Source organism: Lemur catta, chromosome 11, assembly GCF_020740605.2.
Source record: "Lemur catta isolate mLemCat1 chromosome 11, mLemCat1.pri, whole genome shotgun sequence".
Taxonomy (NCBI): Eukaryota; Metazoa; Chordata; class Mammalia; order Primates; family Lemuridae; genus Lemur; species Lemur catta.
Window position 1 is genome coordinate 81446996 of NC_059138.1, and position 22450 is coordinate 81469445.

The 22450-nt window shown below is 44.7% G+C and overlaps 1 protein-coding gene across 5 annotated transcripts in view; it reads right to left on the bottom strand.

Annotated features, from left to right (window-relative positions):
- Positions 1-22450, bottom strand: part of ELMO1 (engulfment and cell motility 1) — a 503740-nt gene that overhangs the window by 26938 nt on the left and 454352 nt on the right. For all 5 annotated transcript variants that reach the window (XM_045564710.1, XM_045564711.1, XM_045564715.1 and 2 more), the window contains exons 17-18: positions 11702-11865; positions 4063-4175 (exon numbers count right to left, since the gene is read on the bottom strand). In XM_045564710.1, coding sequence (XP_045420666.1) covers positions 4063-4175; positions 11702-11865 — 277 coding nt within the window. The remainder of the gene's footprint in view (positions 1-4062; positions 4176-11701; positions 11866-22450) is intronic.

Here is a 22450-nt window from a genome sequence, read left to right on the forward strand (position 1 = left end):
CGTCTTGAACGGAGAGCTGTTATACCGGAGGGCAGAGCTGCCAGCTCCAACCAGCACAGCACACAGACATGCTTGTTGGGTGAGACAGTTTCATTGTCAGCCACCAGCAGTGGCTTGACTTGCAGTTTCTTTTATGGTAAGAAAAATGTGTATTTTCCTTTCGAAACCCAGCATGATGTTACTAGTTCTTCAATCCCTCTGGGCAATGAAAGAGTGAATTGCGTCACTAAAAGCAATTAGCAGGAAGCAGTGAGAACATTATCAAAGATTGTTTACTGGCATTTAGGAGAAAATAAGAGTTAATATGGAAGTCCTCCAGTCAATTACAAATGAGAGTATGTTAATAGCAATCTCCTCATCCCCAAACTCAAAAACTGAAAATACAGAGATCCTTCCTTTCTTCCCTCCTTCCCTCCCTCCCTCCCTCCCTCCGCGTGTGTGTGTGTGTGTGTGTGTGTGTGTGTGTGTGTGTGTGTGTGAAGGATCAGAGGAAGAAGCTGGTTTCAGAGCTCAGAAGCCTGGTAAGAAGGGTTGATTAAAGCTATTCCCAATGTCACATAGATGATTATGGAGTTAACAACCATTGAGAACTGTAATTTTTGCAGTGCTCTATCCAACAGAACTTCCCCCAATGATGGAAATTCTCTATATCTGCTTTATTCAATAGTAAGAAAACAAATCTTAAATTTTCTTTCATTTTAATTAATTTAAACACTCACAGGTAGCTATATTGCACAGTACAGCTCACTGTCTGTCTTTACCGTCCAGGCTGAAGACAAATTTGGGGCTGGCCACCAGGTCTTTGGGGGAGACCAGGAAGCTGAGCAATAGCTATGGTTGGTGAGTGTGGAATGCTGGTCAGTTCAGCGAGGCACAGGGCACAGCAAGAACCAAGTCCCGATCGACTCTGCTGTAGAAGTAGGGGACACTTTTGTTTTGGGTGCAGAGCCCACGGTTGGCAGCTGGCTGTTGACCCAGAGGGCCCTGAGAGCCCTGTGTTAGGGAGGCAGGTCTTTTCTGAAGGACGTCTTTAGAGCACTTCCATTACAGTTTTGGATTTTTCCTAGGTTAACCTAAAATGAGCCAAGTGTGTTCAGGAGAAGGTCCACTTCCTGCCTAAGGTCGAAACTTTCCAAGTCACAAAACAAGAGGGACCCAGAAATGTGGTTAAAGGGAAATGTCATCTTCCAGGTGATGAGATCCAAGATTTCTTTTTTTGTACAGTAAAGGGAAACGATGACTATAGGTACCGATGAAGGTCATTTTGCCTTTCAAATCTTCCTCATCTGACTGGGCTTTCTTTAAAACCAGAGACTTGTGTTTTGACAGAATTCTGCCTCCCTGGGCACAGCTGTTCACAGCACATGACTCCAGAGCCCCTGCAAACTTTTTTTTAAATTTCAGAATGTTACAGGTGTATAGACATTTAGGTTACATATATCCATACTTTTAAAGATGATGTGGCCTAACAGATGCCTTGGAGTCACACATCTGGCCCTGATGCTTATTAGCTGTGGCGCCTGGGCCTAATTATAAAACCCTTAGGGATCTTTGTTCTTCATGTAAGTAATGGTCCTAATTATCTGAGTAGAACATATATAAAGCTTGCATCCTGCACCTTAAACAGAGCTGGCTCTCAGTAACATTCATGCCTTCCTGCTCTTCCGGCCAAGAAGAGCCTCTCTTGTCCACACTACTGGTCCCACCACCTTTTGATTGGGGACAATGATTATCTGTTATTCTGTTCTATTGGAAAGTGCCTTTTGCCTGAAAACAAACTGGCTTTTCTTCATTCGAAAATATGTATTTATTTGTCTGTATCTCTTTTTGTCAGAATGAGTTATGATTAGGTTTAATAAAATATTAAAAGAAAATTTCAGTGAAGGACAGAGGAAGGTGCAACCTGCCTTCCCCAAAAGGGTTATGTGGTTCCTGTGCCTGAATGAACCGTTTGGCTCTAGGTGATCGCACTGGGCACACAGGCCTCGCTGGCAGAAGTGGGAAGTGCACGTTTTCCCAGCCTTGAGTTCCAAGATGTTTGTGATATTAGCACTCAGAGAGGGAAAGCTGGTCAGTGGAATGGACAGAGTTCTCAATGAGACGTCTCGTGCTATCATTTCTTGACAGGACTCTCTAGTGTTTAGCCCTGGGCTCTTGTCAAGACCAGTCAATGCAAGTGATTCTGAAAGACCTTAATCTCTAACAGACGAGGAAAGTAGGGGGCAGTTCTTGAGTCTACAGATTCTTACGAAGCCAACAGTGTCCCTAACATGGGCAACTCCTGGGATTTCATCTTAACTCTCCCCTGCAGGAGTCCAGGGGAACACAGGAGCAAGACAGTTTCTGTCGTGAAGGATCCCACAACCAGAGCCTTCTACTCCGTGGTGCAACAGAGGAGTGAAGCGGGCATGTGACCTCTGGTGCCACTCTACCTCCTGTGCTCAAAAATCTATATTTTGAGGAACCATAGGCTAAAATGAATAACCAATATCATTAATGAATGTTTGGTAACCTGCCAAACACCGTGCTAATTGCTATGGATGTATAATTTTATTTAACCTGTACAGCTCTTCGACACAGGAACTAACATCACCCCCATTTGACAGAAGAAGAGAAGCACAGAGACACTGAGCAGGGTGTCCCTGGCCCCTCCATATTAACTCTTACCTGTACCTGTGGCTAGTGAGTGCGGGGCAGGGACCTGAACCCGGCTTACTGTGTTGTACCAGATTTACTGCCTCCCAGTTCTAACGTGGTCAGAAGCCCCAGAAACCCAGATTTATACATGTCTGCATCACACCATCCAAGTGGCAGAGTCGCACAAGGGACAGGCAGAATGATGGGCAAGTATCAACTCGGGGACCTTCTAGCCAAACGAGGCCCAGTCAAGGCCTCTGCATTTGTTCCTCCACTTTCCAGATATGTGAAACTGGAAGCTCTTTTATATTTGCCCTTGTAAAGTTAATCCCTTAAATCTCCTCATCTGTGTCCTATTTCCTGTTGGACAGGTTTAAAGGGAGTGTGGCCGTGGCTCCTGCACCGGGGACACCTGCTCTTTAGCTTGTGATGGCACCTGGCAGGCAGGTGAGCCACCCATCTGAGGTTTCAGGTAGAAGTGCATCTTTCTCGAATGGATTAAACATGTCACGTCCTCATTTATCTGTGTAAATCTAACTGGAATGTTTTGATGGGGTGATAGGAAATCAATTTCAGCACAGTCTGCTTTGGATCCCTATTTTTAAGCACAGAGCCAGTCACCAGATTTCAATTCCATTTACCAAATACCAAAAAGCCTTTCTTTGTGCACTCCGAAGGATGATTTTGTGTTAAACACAGATGGTCACGCTCCCTAGGGAGCTGAACTAATAAATTTATACTCTAGATGCTAATTTTTTTGTTCATGAGGTAATTCATTTTTAGAAAATTGGAAAAATTTACAGATCAGGAGCAAACATTTTTTAAACCAAAAAACCCCTGTAATTATTATAGTCCATCTAGAAACAGGGTTATTCTGCTAGAACCTACTCATTTCAACCTAAAAAGGGAAGTTTCAGGGTGAAATAGACTAGAAGGTTAAATTTAGTTCTAGGAGTTCAGGTTCCAAAGGATTCTAGCTGGGCATCGGTGGAGGCATTCGGTGGTATGTGTCTATTAGCCATTCCCCATCCCCAAACTTCTGAGCCCTTTGCCCAATGTCAAGTAAATGTAAACTTTATAAATCATCTTGATGGGGGCCATATATCCTGAACGTTGATTTTTCCAAAGGCAATGAACAGATCAGGGACACAACTGACTGGCTAAATGGCACCACCACTAGCAGCCTTGTGGCGGGTGCTAAATGGCAAAGAATGGCTCTTCAGTTCCATGGATCTTCTAGTAATCCTGGATTTTGATTCTTCTTGGGTATGCACGAGGACCAGAACTTTCCTGGACTGCTCTTCCTGTCCCAAATACAACACTGCATGGCCCACCCTTAAACCAACACCACGTCCCTGTGGGTCCCCAGGGAGCAGGCCACTGCTTACCCTACCCAAGTCTGGAGAGCTCAGAAATAACACCTACCTTGCCTCCGCCGGGCGTTGAGCTTCCTAAAGCAGGTCCCTTCCACAAGGCGGTTCAGGCGTTGTTGTTTGATCAGCTCTAAGATTTCTGGCTGAATCTTCTCCTTTAGTTCCCTGTTAGAGGATAAACACATATTCCACAGCACGCCTCTGGCTTGGTCAGTGTGCATCATGGGCAGATGGGCAGGGGAGTGGGAGCTGCATGTTTTCCTGAACATCCCAGTGTCTCCCAAGTTGGTGCTTCAGAGAATCGTTTATTAAGTGTCAGTGGCCAGGGTTATCTGTTACAATAACACTATAGATTCTCTGACATTTACAAAATATCCACAAAAGCACCAGCCCGTGATGTTTTTCTAGAATAAAGTGTCCTGAGAAATGTCTTCTTTTGTTTTATGAAGCCACAGATATAAACTTATGCAAAAATCCATTCAGCTCTGCTAAGACAATAAATCCTTGGTCAAAAAATTTTTTTTTCCTTGCAGCAGATAAACTCCCAGACTACATGTGTGATCTGATCAAACAGGAACATTGGGCAACTGTGGGGTTACTATTCCACAGCAAACACTGTATCATGAGCAAACCACAGGACAACTTTGTGCTTTCAATTCCATCACTCACAAATGGGAACAACAACACTGCCCCAGATTCCGGCCCACAGAGATTGAGATAATGATGGGATAAATTAAAGATTATTTGCATCTTGTCTCAGGCTAATATGATGTAATTTAGTTTGGGATGTACTACGCTACAAAGATAGAGTGAAATGGTTTCCATTTTTTTTTTTTTTTTTTTTTTAGAGCAGAGATTTTTATCCTAGGAAATTTTATGTGGGGTCCTAGCATTTGAGTCTAGCCAGAAATGTTCTAGTTGAACCTGGACAGGGAGACCCAGGGCCGACCCCTCAGAGCAGTGTCAGGTATTGGCTAGAAGACGGAGCTAGAAGTCAGAAGACTAGTGTTTCAGTCTAGGCTCTGCCCGTGACTAAGCATTTCACGTACTTCATCTGTCTCAGTTTCCTCAGCTGTAAAACGGAGATAAGAATCTTTCCCGGAAACTGCTATAACTCCCAAAGGAGACAGTGTGAGTATGAGTCTCTGTTAAACATTGAGCAGAAATGTAAGGAGTTACTGAATTTGCTTTGGTAATATTCTCTCCTTTCCTCAGGCCAAACAATCCACATGCCCAAATTACACTGAGTCAAGGCTCACACATTCATCAGCTTCTGCCTTAACTCTGGACTTACCCCGACCCCGAGATGCAGGTGACCTGCCCTCATGCAGTGCTCCCTTCCTAGGTGGGAAAGGTACTAATGCTTGGTATGCACCGGCTGTGAGCCAGGTAGTGCACTGTGCAATTTTAGCTTAATTAACCTCTTTTCCCCACCTTCCACCCACAAAAACCACTTTTGGGGATAGGTATTAATATCATCATTCCTATCCTACAGATGGGGAAACAGCTCACAGAGGTTAAGTGTAGAATATGGGCACAGAGTCAGGTCTTCCTTGTGCAAGTTGCTTCTATTTATGCGTGAGAAAAAAAGGAAAAATAGTTACATAAAAGGATCTGGCCATCTACCAGAGTATTCTAGTTATTCTAGTACTCCATTAATACATTTTTGGAGGCTGAAATGGCATCAAACATCTTGTCATTTGACACTGTTCCAAGTGAACATCTATAAAGCATAAAATGGAAATTCAGCCTTAATAACACAGCTTGGAATATTTGGAAAGCCTTCCCTGTGCAGGTCGCTTGGGGTCTCATCTCAGGCTTTCAGATCACTAAAACTATTATCAGTGTTCAGCTCTTGTAAAATGGACTCAGTAAATTGCGGCTTGGAAGACTCCTGCACCGAATGGAGAAGAAGGTGGGGAACTGCCAGGGCAGTCACTCGTGGCAGTAAATCACTGTCCTGACTTCCAAGTCTGGGCGCCTGGGCAGAGAGGAAGGACGTCACCAGAAGACAGAGAAAACACGGGAGAAAGAGTGTTGGAATTTCATTAGTTCTTAGGTCATAGATGTATCTTTAAATAATAGTTCTGCTAGGCTAAGGCTGAGTTATTGAAATGGAGAGGAGGATGCAGAGATGAGGACCAAAAGGAGGAAATAATGGAAAGAACTCCGAGTAATCCTAATTGATGCTTTATGAAGTTTTAGTGTAAGACCCAGACGTGCTCATCATGACACACGTCATCATGGGACCATCTTCTGGGACACGCTATCAGAATAGTAAATCTGCTGCTATAAGAGTTACCCTTATCTTGTTAAGTAAGAACCCCAAAGGATTCCAACACATGATCAGGCAATGAGGGGAACAGGACCGCTTTTTCTCTTCCTAAGCAATTTCTTCTTCTTTCCTGGCAAATGAACTCAGTAGCTATAAAATTCACACATATTGTGAAAACATAAGTAATCCCTGCAGTATGTTTCTGTGGCTGAGCTCTGACCTCTGGGGTAAGGCAGATAATAACACCATAGGCTATAACTAGGTTTTGAAATTCTCAGCTTGGGGTCAGCGAGGCCAGGGTCATGGGTTCACTGGCTTTGCTTTGATAAATATCCTTCTAATTCTACCCAAAAGTCTTGCAAGTACATAAAAGGAGGAAGATTAAAGGAGGGAGGATTTAAAGAGTGTGTGAAGAGCAATTCAAAGTCTAGCACTGTTTCTGGAAAACAATTTCAAGTCCAAGCTTAACAAGGTCGCTGCCACACAGGGAAGGCAGATGGCACCATTAGATTGGTGAGATTCCTTTTTTGACTCTGAGTCTGCCCTACTGAGCTACTACCCACTGTCCATCTAGAACAGGGGTTGCAGAACTTTTTCTGTAAAGGGCCAGACAGGACATACTTTAGGCTTTGTGGGCCATACGGTTGGTGTCTGTCTCAACTACTTGACTGTACCCTGATAGAGTGAAAGCAGCCATCGACAGCTCATAAACAAATGAGTGTGGCTGTATTCCAATAAAACTTTATTTACAAAAACAGGTAGTGAGCCAGGTTTGGCCCAAGAGCCATAGTTTTCTGACCACTGATCAAGAAGGGTAACATGGAGACTCTGGGCTAAGTGACAGTGTCAGTTTCATGGAAATTAATCTGTTTCTGTCTCAATACTGGGATGCCTCAGGTCTTCATCCCTGAACCTCTTCTGTTCCTTACTTTATAGACTCATGACTCTAAATATATACTTTATGCTGTCAACTGCCAAATGTATATTTCCAACCTAGACCTCTCTGCTGAACTCCAGACTCATTTGTCTGACTGCCTACTCAGATGTCTCCTAGCTTGGCATGTCCAAAGCTGAACTCCTGAGCCCCTTGTCCAGACCTGTTCCACTCACTCTGTCATCTAGTTGTTGACTTCTCTCTTTCTCTCAGACCCCACATCTAATCAATCAGGAAATACTATTGTCTCTTATCTTCAAAACATATTTGACTTTTAGCAGATACTCTAAATGGGAAGTTTTTGAAATACCCTCCTCACTGATCTCCCTGCTTCTAAGCTTACCTCCTTAGAATCCATTCGCAATACAGCAGCCAAAGGGATTATTTAAAAGCCTTAGTCAAATAGCATCTGTTCTCTGCTCAAAACCCTCTAATGCCTCTCCAATAAGGCCCTGTGTAAGAGGCTCCCAGTTACCTTTCTGGCCTCACCTGCTATTGCTCTCCCCCACTCAGTAATTCTGCTCCAAGCCACGCTGGCTTCCTTGTTATTCACTGAACACCCAGACCTGCTCTGACCTCAGGGCCTTTGCACTGGTGGTTCTCTCTACTTGGAACACCCTTCTCCTAAATACCCACATGGCTTGTTCCCTTAGTTCCTTACATGTCTTTACTAAAATGTCCCCTTCCTAATTAGGGAGATCTACTCTAACCACTTTACTTAAAACTGCAAACTCTTTCTCTTATCCTTCTCTGTGTCTCCATTGCATGTCTCCGGTCTTAATGTGCTGTCATCTTATTTACCATACTATTTTCCTCCCCACTAAAATATAATCACCATGGGGGTGAGGATTGTGTCTGTTCTCTTCACTGCTGAAACACCAACACATAGAAAAGAGGCTGGCGCGAGCATGGCAGGCACGCAAGAAATATTTGTCAAGTGTTTGAACACTGAACACTGTATAGCTGACCAGCCTGTCCTACTTGCATTGGTTATGAGAAAGCTCTGGGTGAAGTCTGTGGTTGATCTTTAGCAAGAGTGCAGATGTGCAGGGTAGGTATCGGTTTTATTCCTGGCTCTATTTTTTTTTACTTTTTTCTTTCTCACCTGTTTCCACTGTAATTTCTAAAAGAAGGTGAGGTATATACACATACATTCATGGTGTCAGTTTTACCATTTACATATTAACAGCATCACAACTTGTTAAATTCTCTTTATAGACTAATAAGAGCGACTGTTTCTCTGAGTGGATATTATGTCCCAGCTGTGTGCTGAGTGATTATCACGCACTACTTTGTTGAATCCTCGTAACAACCCAATGATGTAGACACTCTGCATTTTCAGAGCTGAGAAAAGCAGGCTTAAAATGGGTTACATAACTTGCCTAAAGAGCCACACTTGTCAGTGGAATCTGACAGCAGGTCTGTTGGCAACCTGAGTCCGGGTGTCACACGTTTCACTTCCCTGCTTCACCGCTGTTTGTCCTTGCATCTTCCCTTCCCCTCCAATGTAGTGATAAATGACCTATTTTTGGACTTTTCAAGCTTTTTATAGCCATTAACTTGGACTAATTGTGTGGATGGACTTATCTTCCCTGTTAAGTCACACTAAGTAGGAAATAACAAAACCTCCTCTTTGAAATAATTAATCAAGAGCTGAGAAGTAAACCACAGCTCCTTCAACCCACTGAATATATTAATATATTCCCCCAAAATATTTAGTCACGGGCAGTTAACATTTTTCTTCCCGGGAAACATAAACGTTTTATCACAACAAGGCGTGTGGCTCAAGGTGACTGCGTGGAACTGAGGTTTGCTGCCATGCTGCGTGGGAGCAGGAGAGTGCCAGGGGGTCCGACAGGCGGGAGGGCTGGCCTTATGGCCAGCGGGGTTCCTTGCTTGTGGTCAGGCCCCAGGCACGTTGTTGTCCCTGTCTGCAAAGTGAAAGCTTCAATTGGACAGCCTTCTGGGTGCTTTTCAGCTGTAAAATGCCAATATCCCAACCCTCAGCTTGGGTTAGCTATGTCTCCTGTGTGCTTTTACAACAACCCACATGTACTTCCTGTATCCAAGCACTGAGCCCAGTTGTGGTAGCTTTTAAAGCCCAGGATAGTGGGGGATCAAGTGTCTCTGGGTCTCTGCCTGTCCCCAGAACCTTGGGCAGGGCTTGGCATGTAGGAGTTGTTCAATACATGCTTGTTACATGAATGAGTGAAGGAAAACAAGCACACATGGTCTACTCCTTTCTCTTAGGTAACTTGGGTTTCTCATGTGAGCCATTTTGGTAGCATTTAGACTTCGCCTAACCCCACAATGAGTTCCTGTCTAGTAGATCACTCTAACAGATAAAACAGATCACTGAGGAATGGATCGCTCTAATAGACAAAACATATTCCAGTTCCTGTCTGTTGTTTTCAGAGGCTGGGATAATGATCAAACTGGTCCCTGGCTTTCCCATTTAAATGCTGTGGCTTCGAGCAAATCTTTTCGACTTTGATGCAACTATATATGCCAAGGACCCCAGTGGGCCATGGTGCTTCTCAGTCCATGGCTGAGGGATGATGCAAAAGCTACATCCAAACAGACTTCCTTTATATTTGTATTGCTTCTTCTTACATAAGAAATGTAAAGATTAAAAATAAAAAAACAAATGTAAAGAAAAGAGCTTCTTGTAATAAAGGAAAAAGAAACTTCAGAATGTCACAGGCAGAGCCTTAGGAAGTGAAGATATAAAGCCAAAGCAGGAGCAAAATGTTCACACTTGACATGCAGTTAACATTCTTGCTTGGAACAAAGTCATGATCAAACATTAATTTAGAATCACTTGGCCTTAACAGAAGTGATTCCTCAAGTCTCCCTTTAGGCTTTAAGAATTATTGTCAAAAGCGTAATAAAATGTCTTTGTGTTTACACATCTGCTGAAACAGATGTTATGAAATCCAGTGTTTGAGTGCTGTAGGCCCAGGGATGGGACAAGGCGTCACTGTCCCTCCTTGCAGGTAAGAAACTGCATCCCTGAGGAGACAGTTACTTACCCAAAGTGCTTTCTGCTCAGTGTTTCTGGCTGTTTCCGTCTTCTGGCTGAGGACCAGTGCAAAACCCCAGCGGTGTCTCTCGTAAGGGCTGGCTGCTACTTGCGGGGCATGACTTAGGTTTTGCAATGATGAAAGCCAAAGCCCCTTGGAAGCATTTTCCCTCCTCTGCTAACTTCATGCCGACTAATGTCTGCAGTTCTACTCTGCAGTTTCAAACAGTGCTTCTTATGATTTGAAAACAAATGTGCAGTAGGTATTATAGCTTGGCCATTGTCTTTTCAGACCTGTGCATTTTTTTTAACCTCATTTCAGTCTCTCACATGGCAGATCTGAGTTCAAGTCCCAGCTCTTTTACTTGTTAGCAAGGTCCTCACCTCTCCAAACTATATCCTAATCTTTGAATGGAAATGAGACCTGCCCATCTCATAGGGATGCAAGGAAATGAAATAGCATGAGGGGTGCTTTGCAAATTGCCAAGCATGAAAAATGTCAAATATTTGAGTGCGAGAAACAGAAAGAGAAAGAATCAGAGACAGAGAGAGTGCTCGTGTGTGTTGGGCAAGGGGTTGATGGGCTTCAGAATCACACCTGTGTTACAAGTTGGCTTTATACAAAAGTTTAGAAGAAGCTGTGTCCAGTCTTCTGAGGACAGAATGAGAAGCACCTTTCCTTATTTCCTTCTCTTTAAAATATAAGGCTAACAAAACTGACCTAGCTCTTAGAAAACAACAAAGAAAGATAAACAGCCCAGTTCTTAGAAAAGATGAAGCATGCAAAACAGTCCTCAAGTTTGAGGTTCAGAGCAATTTAAAATGGAGATCTGTGAAATCTTGCAATGGTTATAGGTGCATTTTATGCACAGTCCTGTAAAAGGAGGACCTGCTGCCTCCCCACCGAAGGACTGTAGGTTCGCAGTCATGGGGACCAGAGCGAGCATGCTCCGGTGCCAACCGGTGCCTGATCAGGGAGAAGGTGCATCTTCTCCTCTCAAGCTCTTACCCCCACTCACTCACAGTCACACTCCTTCCATTTGCATATTGCTATAATTCTTGGTGGGCCTCATTCTGGCTGGAGCAGATCATCTTGCCACTTAAAGGGCACTCACATGGAAAACAGTTTCATTGGCAAAAAAATTTGTTCCAAGTGTTGGAAAAGGTCCAAAACTTTTTAGCTACAGATTCCCAGAGGACTTGTCAATAACTGGGTCAGTTCCTGGTTCAGACCCATCCTGCCTGCACCTGGTCCATCCCCACTCAGCCCACCTCACCCGGCTCTTTCTAACGGAGCTGCTGAGACTCCTCTAACTAAACTGAGATCCTTTAGAATGTCTTCTGTGGGCTTTCCCTAGTGAGCTCACGGCACAGCCCATCTCTGAGATCAGTGATCACTCTAGAAATGGTGAGTCACAAAGAGCCTTTGGGGAGACAGAGGTCGGTACTGGGTAACTTACAAAATCGGGCGAGACTGGAAATCTTCCTGGTTCATCCTCTCAGACTGGCGGATTTTCAGGATCTCGGTGTAGCTCAGGTTCTGCAGTTTGCTCTTGAACTGGTCCAGAGAGCTAGGCTTGGTTGTAAGCGCTCTCATAACCTGCTCCTTCACCACCTGCATTACCTGTGGGTGAAGGCAACACCATCATTTGCCTGGGGGCTGACCTCTCCCCTGCAGAAAAGCCCTCCAGAGTTAATGGCCTCCTGCCTCCCTGGTCCCATCTGCACTCTCAGCCAAAATCTTCAGCATGCTTTTCCAAAGAGTACACTTCCATTTGCACGCCTTCCATTTTCTCTCCCACTGTTGGAACCACAAGGAAGGAACAGGATCGACTTAAGTTGGAACTGGGTGTGGGGCGGGGGGACTTGGGGTGGGAGGTGTGCTCCGTTTGCCTGATATATTATGTGACTGCTGACACAACACTGTAAACAATGCCAACTCAAGACTCAGGAAGGAACGAAGGCCAAGCAAAAGCTAGAAGCCTGCATGGTAGTTATTTTTTTCCAGGAGAAAATTGCTGAGATACAATTAACTGTGGAAGTTTGGCTGGCACCGGTTCAAATGAATGTGAACAGATACCCACACCCGCCCCTCCCAGACTGTTTTCCCCGTGTAGTTAAGGCCTGAGTGTTCATACAAATTATGCATTTGGAAATGTGCATGTGGTATTGCCTCTTTGAGCCAGGCACTAAAAAAAGAGGTTTATTAAATTAGAACAGACATATCCCATTGGAAGCATCAAGAAAAAAGAAGAATATGGTAATTTGCTGCCTCAGGACAGGTCTAGCCTACAAGGAGGCAATTAACCACTGCTTCTATTAATGTGGATTCATCTTCATCCGCATACATAAAGCAGGAAAAGACCAGAGAACACAAAGAGGCATCCAAGGGACTTGCTGTAATTTTGCTGCTTCTTTTTTCACTGTCCATTACAGATGAGAACAAGTGTTACCATTTATAAACTGTCTACTATGTGCCAGATGCTGTGGTAGGTACTTTAAACATATGTTTTCTCTCTTTATCCACTCAGTGGAATCTATGAGGTAGATATTATCATCATCTCCACTTTACATATGAAGAAACTGAGGCTTCAAAACATTAAGAGACTTCAAAATCATACTGTTGGTCGGTATGTGGCTGACCTGGGATTCAATCCCAGGACTGTAACCACTCCACTCCACTGCCACCCATGGCACCCTTCTTGGTGTCATTTGGGAACTTAAAAATAAGACAAAACCACCTATGTGCCTCTGCTGTATGTTGAGTTCTGTGCCAGGCACTTTGCTGTTCCTCACTTCGTTTAATCCTCCTCCAATAGAGTAGATGTCATTACCACTATTTTAAAGATAAGGGAACTGAGGTTGAGAACGGATTGATGACTTGCTAAGATCACACATATGTAGTTGAATCCTAGGAAACCAAATAGCCCGGTATGATGCACACAGCACAGACCTGATGTTGAACAAATAAGCATAAAATGTGGGTTTTGCCCTCTGTGGACTAATGGGAGAGGTAGACAAGGCCAAAGATCATTGCAATGGAAGTGTGGAAATGATAGAGAAGATGGACTGATGGATTCTGTAGGCAGGTGGGGACGGATTTCAATGAAGAAGACATTTCATGTGGGTTTTCAAGGAAAAATGGGTGGTCAGTTGGGGTGGAAATAGATGAATAATCTGGAACACCACCATATATTAGCCATTTTGAACTTGGCCTACATCTGAATTAGAACCAATTACAAAAGCATCGTTTCATGACCCCAGCATAATGACATACAGTAAAATTTACAGTTGACCTTCCATCTGATCTGCTTCTTTTTTTAACTGATGTAAAATGCTAAATTTGGGGTGGTTGACAAGTTTTGAAATTGTGACCATCTTACATCATCTTACACAAATGATGGTTAAATTTGGTCAAGACTGAACTATTAATACAATGCTCTGCTGTCTCATAGGAGGGGCAACACAGGGGCTGCCTCTCTCTCCATTAGAGAGACTCAGATTTGAGCCAAGGAGATCATTATTGTCTCTCAGTGATATCTGGCTTCTTGTGGAAGGTAAGCCATGTATAAGAGACAAAGAGAGATCAGAATGCCAAAAATGAAGATGTGATTTTTAAATAGAATCAGGTTAAAACTAAGAGTCTTGGAGCTATCTTTACTCCCTCGTTTAACAGACGAAGAAACAGAAGTTCAGAGGGACAGGCGATTCCCTCACTTTGTGTGTTTTATAGGGAGCTATCACAGAAACGATCATGCTCCCAATACATCTGCCTGGACACAATGATTGGTCTAGCAAGTGGGCCCATGATCTGAACTGACCAATCAGTGTCCTTCCTCAGACTCTTCCAACTTGATTGAGGTACAGCTGAAGCATGTTCTTTTTCCCTCAAATTGAGAACTATAAGACTATGTCCCTTAACATATGGGAGAGTGGAAAACAGTGAGACTAGTGCCAAGGGAATCAGACAGAAATGTGTGCCTGAGAGAGTGTTAATAATGGTTAAGCCTTATTCAACCATAAAGTCAGCTCAACCCTTACATTTGGTAGTTTGGTTACATAAGCCTTTTTCTTTTCCTTAAGATGGTTTGCACCAATGGTTCTTGTCACTTGCAACCAAAGAGCCCCCAAATTATATATATAGTGAAGTCCAGGAGGAGTACCAGCTTGTGGGGTTGAGGTTGCCCAGGGAGGGGGAGAATGAGCACAGGGAAGCTGGACAGAAACAACAAAGCTACTTCAATAAAAAATGACTTTTAAAAAATCACCTTCATTTATATGCTAATGGTGTTATCTTTTGCATGGAAATGATAATGATTCCCTTATGGAAGGTGGATAACTCTTCAACTTCTACTTATATCTTGTGCTTAAAATCCACTGTTAGAACTTTATTCCTCAAGCCTAAGACTTTGATCCCTGCTAGATGCAAGAAAATCTAAGTAGAAGAAGCCTTTAAATTCCCCCCGAGTCACTTATACTTCAGTTTGAAGAAAGTACAGAACATTTCCTAAGGCTAGGCTAATAGCAGAAGGATGCACACAGGCACCTGGCCACAGGGGAAGGGATATGTGAGCGGTGGGGATACAGGACAGAGGTTGGTGGAGCCAACCTTTGTTTGGCAATGGCTCTGAGAAGTTCTATGGATACTCTGCATGCCAAGGAAAATAACCTCAGTGAAAGATGTCATTGATTTTTTTTAAGAAAAAATAGTTATATAAGTCAAATATTTCTCTGTGCCTTTGCAAAGTAGCTTCTACAAGGTTTACAATTAATGGCTTTGTGCCTCTGCTAATGTTCCACGTGTGCAATTTAAATCAAGACGTTCACAACCACCATCCATAACTCTGTCCTCTTCGGAAAATATCGGACCTTTTACCATTTGTTTGAAAAACCCAGAGACGGTGCCACAGAAAAATCATCAGAAAATCAATGGAGTTAAACTTTTTAGTTACAGGGTGTGCTTTGCCACAGATATCAAAGAAAACATGCTCTTAGAATCTGCATTTGTCTCAGGACCATGCTGGTGGTCTGTTTCTGGAGTCTTCGTCGCACATATTCTCCGTAATAATGTTGCACATTACAAAAAAAAGTGAGAGTCCCACAAGACATTGGTATTTCAAACGGAGAAAACCTTTTGGCTCCTTGAAAGACGGGGTTACAGCTGCAAGGGCAGGGGACTCCTGAATGGAATCAAGCATGCTGGCAAAGTAGTCTAACTGAGCCCCTGGTTTTGTTGTTGTTCCTTTAAGCATGCTCTTGTATTTTATTCCAAGATCTACTGAGCCTCCCTGTGCTCCTAATCTAATCACTTCTCCATTTCTGCCTTTATATCCACAATCTTCATCCAGCATCATTCATCCATTCATTCAACAAAGGTTTTCAAGCACCTACTCAGTGCAAGGCACAAAGAGACACTGGAGACCTGGTGCTGATGAGACCCCTACATACCTGCCTCACTCAAGGGAGGACAAGATGTCGCAGCGGAGCCAGGGGCCAGGTGTCCACTCCACACATGCTTACGGAGCCCCTCTCATGCACGTGCTGGCAGGCTGAGGGCACAGCACCAGCACTTTGGCGAGGGCCTGCAGAGAGGCCACCTGTACACGCTGAGAAGTGCAGTGGGAGGGGCTGTTCTTGGTGGGAGCAACAGCGTGAGCAAAGGCTCGGAGGGAGGAGGGGAGCTGAGCAGTGGGTGGGGAAGAACGTATGGTAGTCTAGTCTCCTTTAGTTAGAGAAAGGTGGAGCTGCAAGGTGTGGTTCAAAGGCAGCCTGGGCCACACAGGGGTGGCTTTGATGGCTAAGATGAAAAAATTAGACTTTTTTTTTTTTTCTGTAACTAAGGACAAGTCACCAGATTTGGGTATGTGTGATGGAATTCAGCAATGGAAGGTATGTCGGGACACATACAAAGCAGTCATTATTCCTGCTCTACTTGGGGTAAAGAGAGGATGTTAGAGAAGTCTACATGGCTGCAACAAAATTTTTGCTGAGACTTGGAGGATGAATTAGAGTTACTCAGAGAAGAAGAGGAGAAGGGAATTCTAAGTAAGGGATAGCATGAGCAAAGGCAGGGAGGTAGGGAGTGCATGTCTCAGGCATTAAAGAAAATATGCCTTTGGAGTCTACACCAGTAGCTTTCAGTGAACAGACAGGTAGGGCTTGCAGTACGGCTTCACCTTTAGACCCAATACACATGACTTTGAATCCAGGCTGTGTGTTTCCTGGGTCTGTGACCTTCCTCAGGATACTCAATCCCTCCAAGACTTATTTTTAGCGTCCGTAAACTGGGAGTACTACTAATTTAGAACTCATGGAGTTGTAAATTAGAGAATGCCTAACACCTTTTAGGGCACATTGTGGGTATCTGGCAAACATGAGCTTCCCTTCCTGTGCCTCAGTTTGCTCACAGGGTAGTTGTGAAATCTAAACAAGATATTACAGGCAAAGTATCAGACACACTGAAACATATGAGACATACAATAAATGTCAATTCCATTACCCTCTCAGAAAGATATTTCTTATGGCAGAGGTTTCTCCTATAAAAATGCAACTTCTCAGGCCCACCCTGGACCTACTGAATCAGAAACTCTAAGAATGGCATTCAGCAATCTGTTTTAATAGCCCTCCAAGTAATTCTGACACATGCTCAAGTGTGAGAACCACTGGTCTCAGCAAACATCCAGCACCCCTTCTGAGCCATCAGTATGGCATCTGTGCCCTACAGCAATTCTCCTCATATCACCAGAAAGCAGTTAAGTTAGTTATCAGTGTACCTTTCACCCCATCTAGATTATAAGTCCCCAGAGGGTAGAAACTTGTCTTGCTTGTATTATGGCTCATAGTACTTAACACAGCATCTTCCAGACTGTAATAATGATTGGTGTGTTCAGTGTCAAAGACTCTCAGGCTCTCAACTTTCCTCTGTAGGTTTAAACAATAAATAAATCCTTAACAGAATTATAAGACTGTTGACAAGGTTTTAAAGCATATTTTTACAAAGCCTAAAGAATAAAGCCTGTGGCTTTGGGATAATGTCTTAGTGTTCCAGAGATCATTTTGGGTTTCCTTCCAGAACAGAGATGGAAGGGGACTAATCTATAGCCAAGTGCAAGGTTTCTGGGGAAGCCACAACAGTGCACACTACTGGGTACGGCCACTAACGGGTGGTCAGAACTTACAAAAAAGTACAATTTACCCCCAATCGGTGGTGCCCATTAAATTGATTTATCTTCATAATGAAGAGAAAAGGCTGTCTTGGGGAAGACAGATGCTATCACAGTCCAGCTTAAAAATGACTCATGAGAGACAGTTTTCATTGCTAGACCATTTTTCTTCTCAGGAATATTTCTTACCTAAAACAAAAGGACTGAGGCTCACAATGGCCAAAACATTGGAGATTCTGCCAGGAGAAAGGTCTGGGGGAAGGAGACCCCAAAGTGCTCATGTGTGGGAAGGATAATTTGTCAGAGGCCAGAGATCACTCTGAAGATACCTCTGGGGTAGAATGTGGCCTTGCCCAGAAAAAGTATAAAAAGTTAGGGTACAAATTGGTGACTTACCTGGAAGGGACAATTATTGATTCCTCCCTTCCCCACCACCCTCTTTAAAATTAGGACAGATTTCAGAAACTCAAAATGGTTTTACTCTGTAGCCTTGCCAGAGTTGGGGTGTGGGCAGCCTGAGTCAGGCCATGCGTACAGGGCATTTTGCTGAGTGGTGTCAAGTGTATTAAAAAGAAGGAGAGAGAAAATAAAGGTGATTTCTGTGCCTGCAGAATGGCATTTGAGTTTTTTGAATTTATTTTGGGGCAGTGGGGCTTAGAGCAGGGATTGGCAAACTTCAGAAAGTTTAGGGGCAGATGGTAAATATTTCAGTCTTTGCCAGCCCTATGGCATCTGCTGCAACTACTCAACCTTGCCACGGCAGCATGAAAGTAGCCACAGACAATATGTAAATGAATGGACCTGGCTGTGTTCTAATAAAACTTTATTTACAAAAAATGGACGGTGGCTGGATTTGGCCTGCAACAGTAGTTTGCCAACCCCTAGTGTAGAGGAAAAGCACCTGGCTTTGGAGTTAGGCAGTTCTCATTTCAAAGTCTGGCTCCATCACTCAGTAGCTGGGCAAATCGCACAGCTTCTCTGAACCTCGGTTTCCTTATCTATAAAGTAGAGGGGATAAACTTTAGTCAGGATTAAGAGACACAGGGTGTTGAGCCCAGAACATTATGACATTCCCTCTGAATCACAGTCCTAGACATCTTATCCAAAGAAAATTACCTCCTTGTAGCTTGCAAACAACTTCCATAGCCTCACAAGATGACTCCAGGTGTTTATAATATGTGCAGGGTGGTTCAAGATTATATTCAGGTTGAATGGAATGGAATTGGTTCTGGCAGATTAAAGAGAGTTGTTTTCTTTAAATAGTATTCTCAAGTCTCTCCCTAAACGGTTTCAGGGCTTGGAAGACACCCTGGTCTGTATTTGCTTCCTTCTGCCACACCTCTCCCCGTGGATCAACCACTGCAGTCCCCTAGTGAAGGGGCCGCTGGCCGAGGGCCCCATGGGGTCAGCTTTAATGTAAATGACAGGAAGCTGCTCTGGAATCACAGAGGGCCCTCAGCCACTGCGCAACCTCTGGCCCTCTCAATATCATCATGTGTCCTCAATTATACCAGATGCATTTGAAACACTCTATTCCTTAATAAATGCAAACAAGATCCTCTGCATTTCACAAAGGCTGTGGTCTAATCTCGGTATCCAGGAATAGACAACTCAGCAGGACATTTAACGTCTCCCTCTATTTCTCTAGTGTGTTCCTAACGGCCCTCTGAGCCCTAAGCTCCTGTGAGCATCTGTCTGAAGGGATGTGAGGCCTGATTCAGAGCCAAAAGCCAGTGTTGTGCTTGACGTGGGCAGTGAAGTCCTCGAAACTCTTCCTCTGCAAGATGGCATTTCACAACCCAACAGATGCTAGGCTTGCAGTGCCTCACATCAAAGGCTTAGGTAAGTACCATGAACTCAGAAAAAGAATGGTTCCCTGCAGACTGAAACTTTCCCTTGGTTTTACTCACTCCTCCCAAGTTATAGTTGCAGAATGCAAACCACTGACAACTCAGTCCCTGTTCTCTGGGTGTCACATTCCTGGACTTGTGACTTCAAGGCAACTCTGAGGGTGTCTCTGGTGAGTGACGGCAAACTATATAGCAATGATCGAAGTAATGGAGCCACTTGGGTTTGGGAAACTGCATGTTTATGAAGGTCAGGAATTTTGCTCCAAGGATCACGGTTTTCAGGAGCAGTGGGATGTTGAATGTGGGTTCCTTCTGTCTACTTCACATCATTCTCACTGGTCCCTCCCTGGACCCCGGCCCTCCTGCCTGTCCTGGTTTACCCAACAGTCCTGACTTCAACTCTGCCCCTTCCAGCCCCTCCTCACAGCAGCCGGCTTACTTCCCAAATGCAAAGCTGGCCCCGTCATTCACCTGCTTAAGCCCTACCGTGGCCCTGCTCTGCCCGTGGGGTGAAGACCAGCATCTCTCATGCATTGCTGCCACCTCCCCCTGTAGCAGACATGTCCTTACTCGGCTCAGCCATGTATCCACGGCCTCACCACGTCAAGGTCCTCTCAGTCCTGGAATGTCACTCCTGTGCCTTCATTCCTGCTCTTCCTCTTGCCTGTGACCAACACCTTCTTCTAGCGCCAGCTCATTTCTCAAGTCTAGACTTTGATGCTCCCACCCTTGATAATTCTTCCCGCCCTGCTGCCCTCCCCCACTGTCAGAGTTTGTGTCCCCACTGTCCCATCACAACACACACTGTCCCATAACGTAATGATCTGTGTCCTCCTTATTTACTATTTAGTCTCTAGAGCCTGCATGGTCCAGTCACATCATAGGGATTGAGGAAATATCTGTTTAATTGGCAGGCTCATCAAACAATGAAAAGAAAGAAATAGCTTCTAAAATCGGTAGCTCTCAACCCTTACCGCATAATAGAATTTACCACATACCTTTGCCAGGCCTCATCCCCAGAGACTGGATTCTGGATGGGTTCTGGGCATGGGTCATGCTTTACAAAGCTCCCCAGGGGACGTGAATGTGCCACTGGGGCTGAGGAGCACTGTCTACAGGAGGCGGCATAAGAAGGGAGGAGGAGGGGATGACCATGATGCCAGGGAAAAGGGAGAAGGGGGTGGCATCCTTCCCTCACTACTGCCCAGTGCCACCCTCGGTTCATTCCTGCCCACAGTTCCCCTAGAGCTTTGTCTTCAGGCCCCACCTGCACCAGGGACAGTCAGACTGGTGGTCAGGGGACCGTGCCAGCTTAGCAGGTCCCTTAGACACCACCTCCCACTCAGTGCCCGACCACTTTCCCTCACTGAGGCAGCAGCCATAACCCCCACGTTGGAAGCATCCACCCACCCAGATCGGGCACTATTTGGGGACTTGCTTCAGCAAGGGCAGCCAACATCTTCCAACGTAGCCCACAACTCCCTGGGAGCAGTCAGAGTCAGTGTTCCCGGACGCTTGGTCAGAGCAGGGTAGCGGTGTGCGTGCCCATCCTGAGAGGCTTGCAGCTGGCAGAGTCCTGGCAGGGTCTGGGAACCCGAGGAAGGGCTCTGATGGAGAGTATAAAGGGTGACTTTTCAAACGTACCCTGAGAGCAAAACAGATGGCACTGAAGCAGTTGGAAAGGGAGCTGCAGCTCAGCGCTGCCACTGCCTAGCTCTGGTTTTCAGCTGCTAATGAAACAGGAACGGAATGGCAGGGGGTAGCGAGGCTCAGGCAGCTTCCAGCAGCCTGAGAATCGGATCATAATCCAAACTTGGCGTTAGCCCCTGAAATAACTCGTTATATAACGCCTGACCTTGCGGTTCAGCACAGGTGCTAACTGGGTGATGTCCCATTCCGAAGACTAAGACACAGGGCACCAACGCTGTCCTGCTCCTCGGGAGAAGGCACTTTAATTTAAGGCTTAAGACACCTTTATAGCCAGTAGAAATACTTCAGTAAATAGGTAAACCTATTAACCAGCACTTCATCTTAAAATCAGCTAGTGCTGCCTTTGTTAGGGAACGATGGGTCTGGAAGCAGCACCCTTCCCACTTTCCTTAGCACCTGCAGGAAGCCAGTCCAGAAGAAGAGACAGGAAAGGTGAGGTCTGGGATCACTGCTTTCTCTCTGTGGCCTGCTCGGGAGGGGAGCGAGACCGGGAGGCACACAGCTGTGTGACAAAGCTGCTTTTCCCCATTGAAACGGGAAGTCAAATTAATACAGCAATCAGGCTGAAGTCGCTGGTTCGCTAATTGAAGGCCCTGGCTGGACAACAGGAAGCTATTTTCACCAGTGTCTGATGGAGTGTGCCTCAGGCAAAGCAAAGTCCAAGCAAATCACATTAGTGGGTAGCATTTAATCCACAGCTTTAAATAAACAACATGTCAAGCAAGTTCATTAAAATGTGGCTGTGTGGAGAGACTTGGCAGGGGGTGGGAGGTCGCAGGGGAAGGCAGAAACAAATGGGGCTGGTTTTCTTGCGAAGAAGGATGAAAAACTCTCCAATAGGATTGGGGAAATAGCTACCATTTTTTAATAATCATGTCTCTGTTAGTTTACTAATGCCTGTTACTAAATTTATCCAAGCACGAGGGTGAAATGAAGTCTTTTGCAAATCTTTTTGAAGTTCCAAGGAGTGACCTCCCAAATGGAAAGTGTCCCAGACTGGACAGAGTAGCTCCTAGGGTGCTGTTCTCTCGCAGCTAAGGCTGCCTGACCTTGGGGAGCAGGGGGATGGTGGATTGACTTTATTGGGAGCTCCCCAAAATCAAGGGAGGTATTTCATTGAAGAGGTAACTAAGGCTGGAGGGATTTTAATTTTCTAAGTCACACAATAATGGTGCTAAAATACAAGGTGCTAAGAATGGCAAGCAAGTCCTTATTGTCTTTGTTAATGACAAATGGTATCCACAGGTATCCCTTTCAACAACAGTGGGCTTTACCAACAAATCTGATACCTAACCACTGCCCCTTCTTCACTCAATTCATTGGTAAGGCCTGAAAAAAAGGAGCGAATGGTCACTGTGGTGACCTCCCCTGGTGTGTCTTGAGACCTAGGAATGTTGGGATTTTACCCAATTCTTCTCTGTGTTTCCAGCATTTCATATCAGTTTGATAAATATCTGTGGAGTGAATGAATGAATGAGCTAAAGGA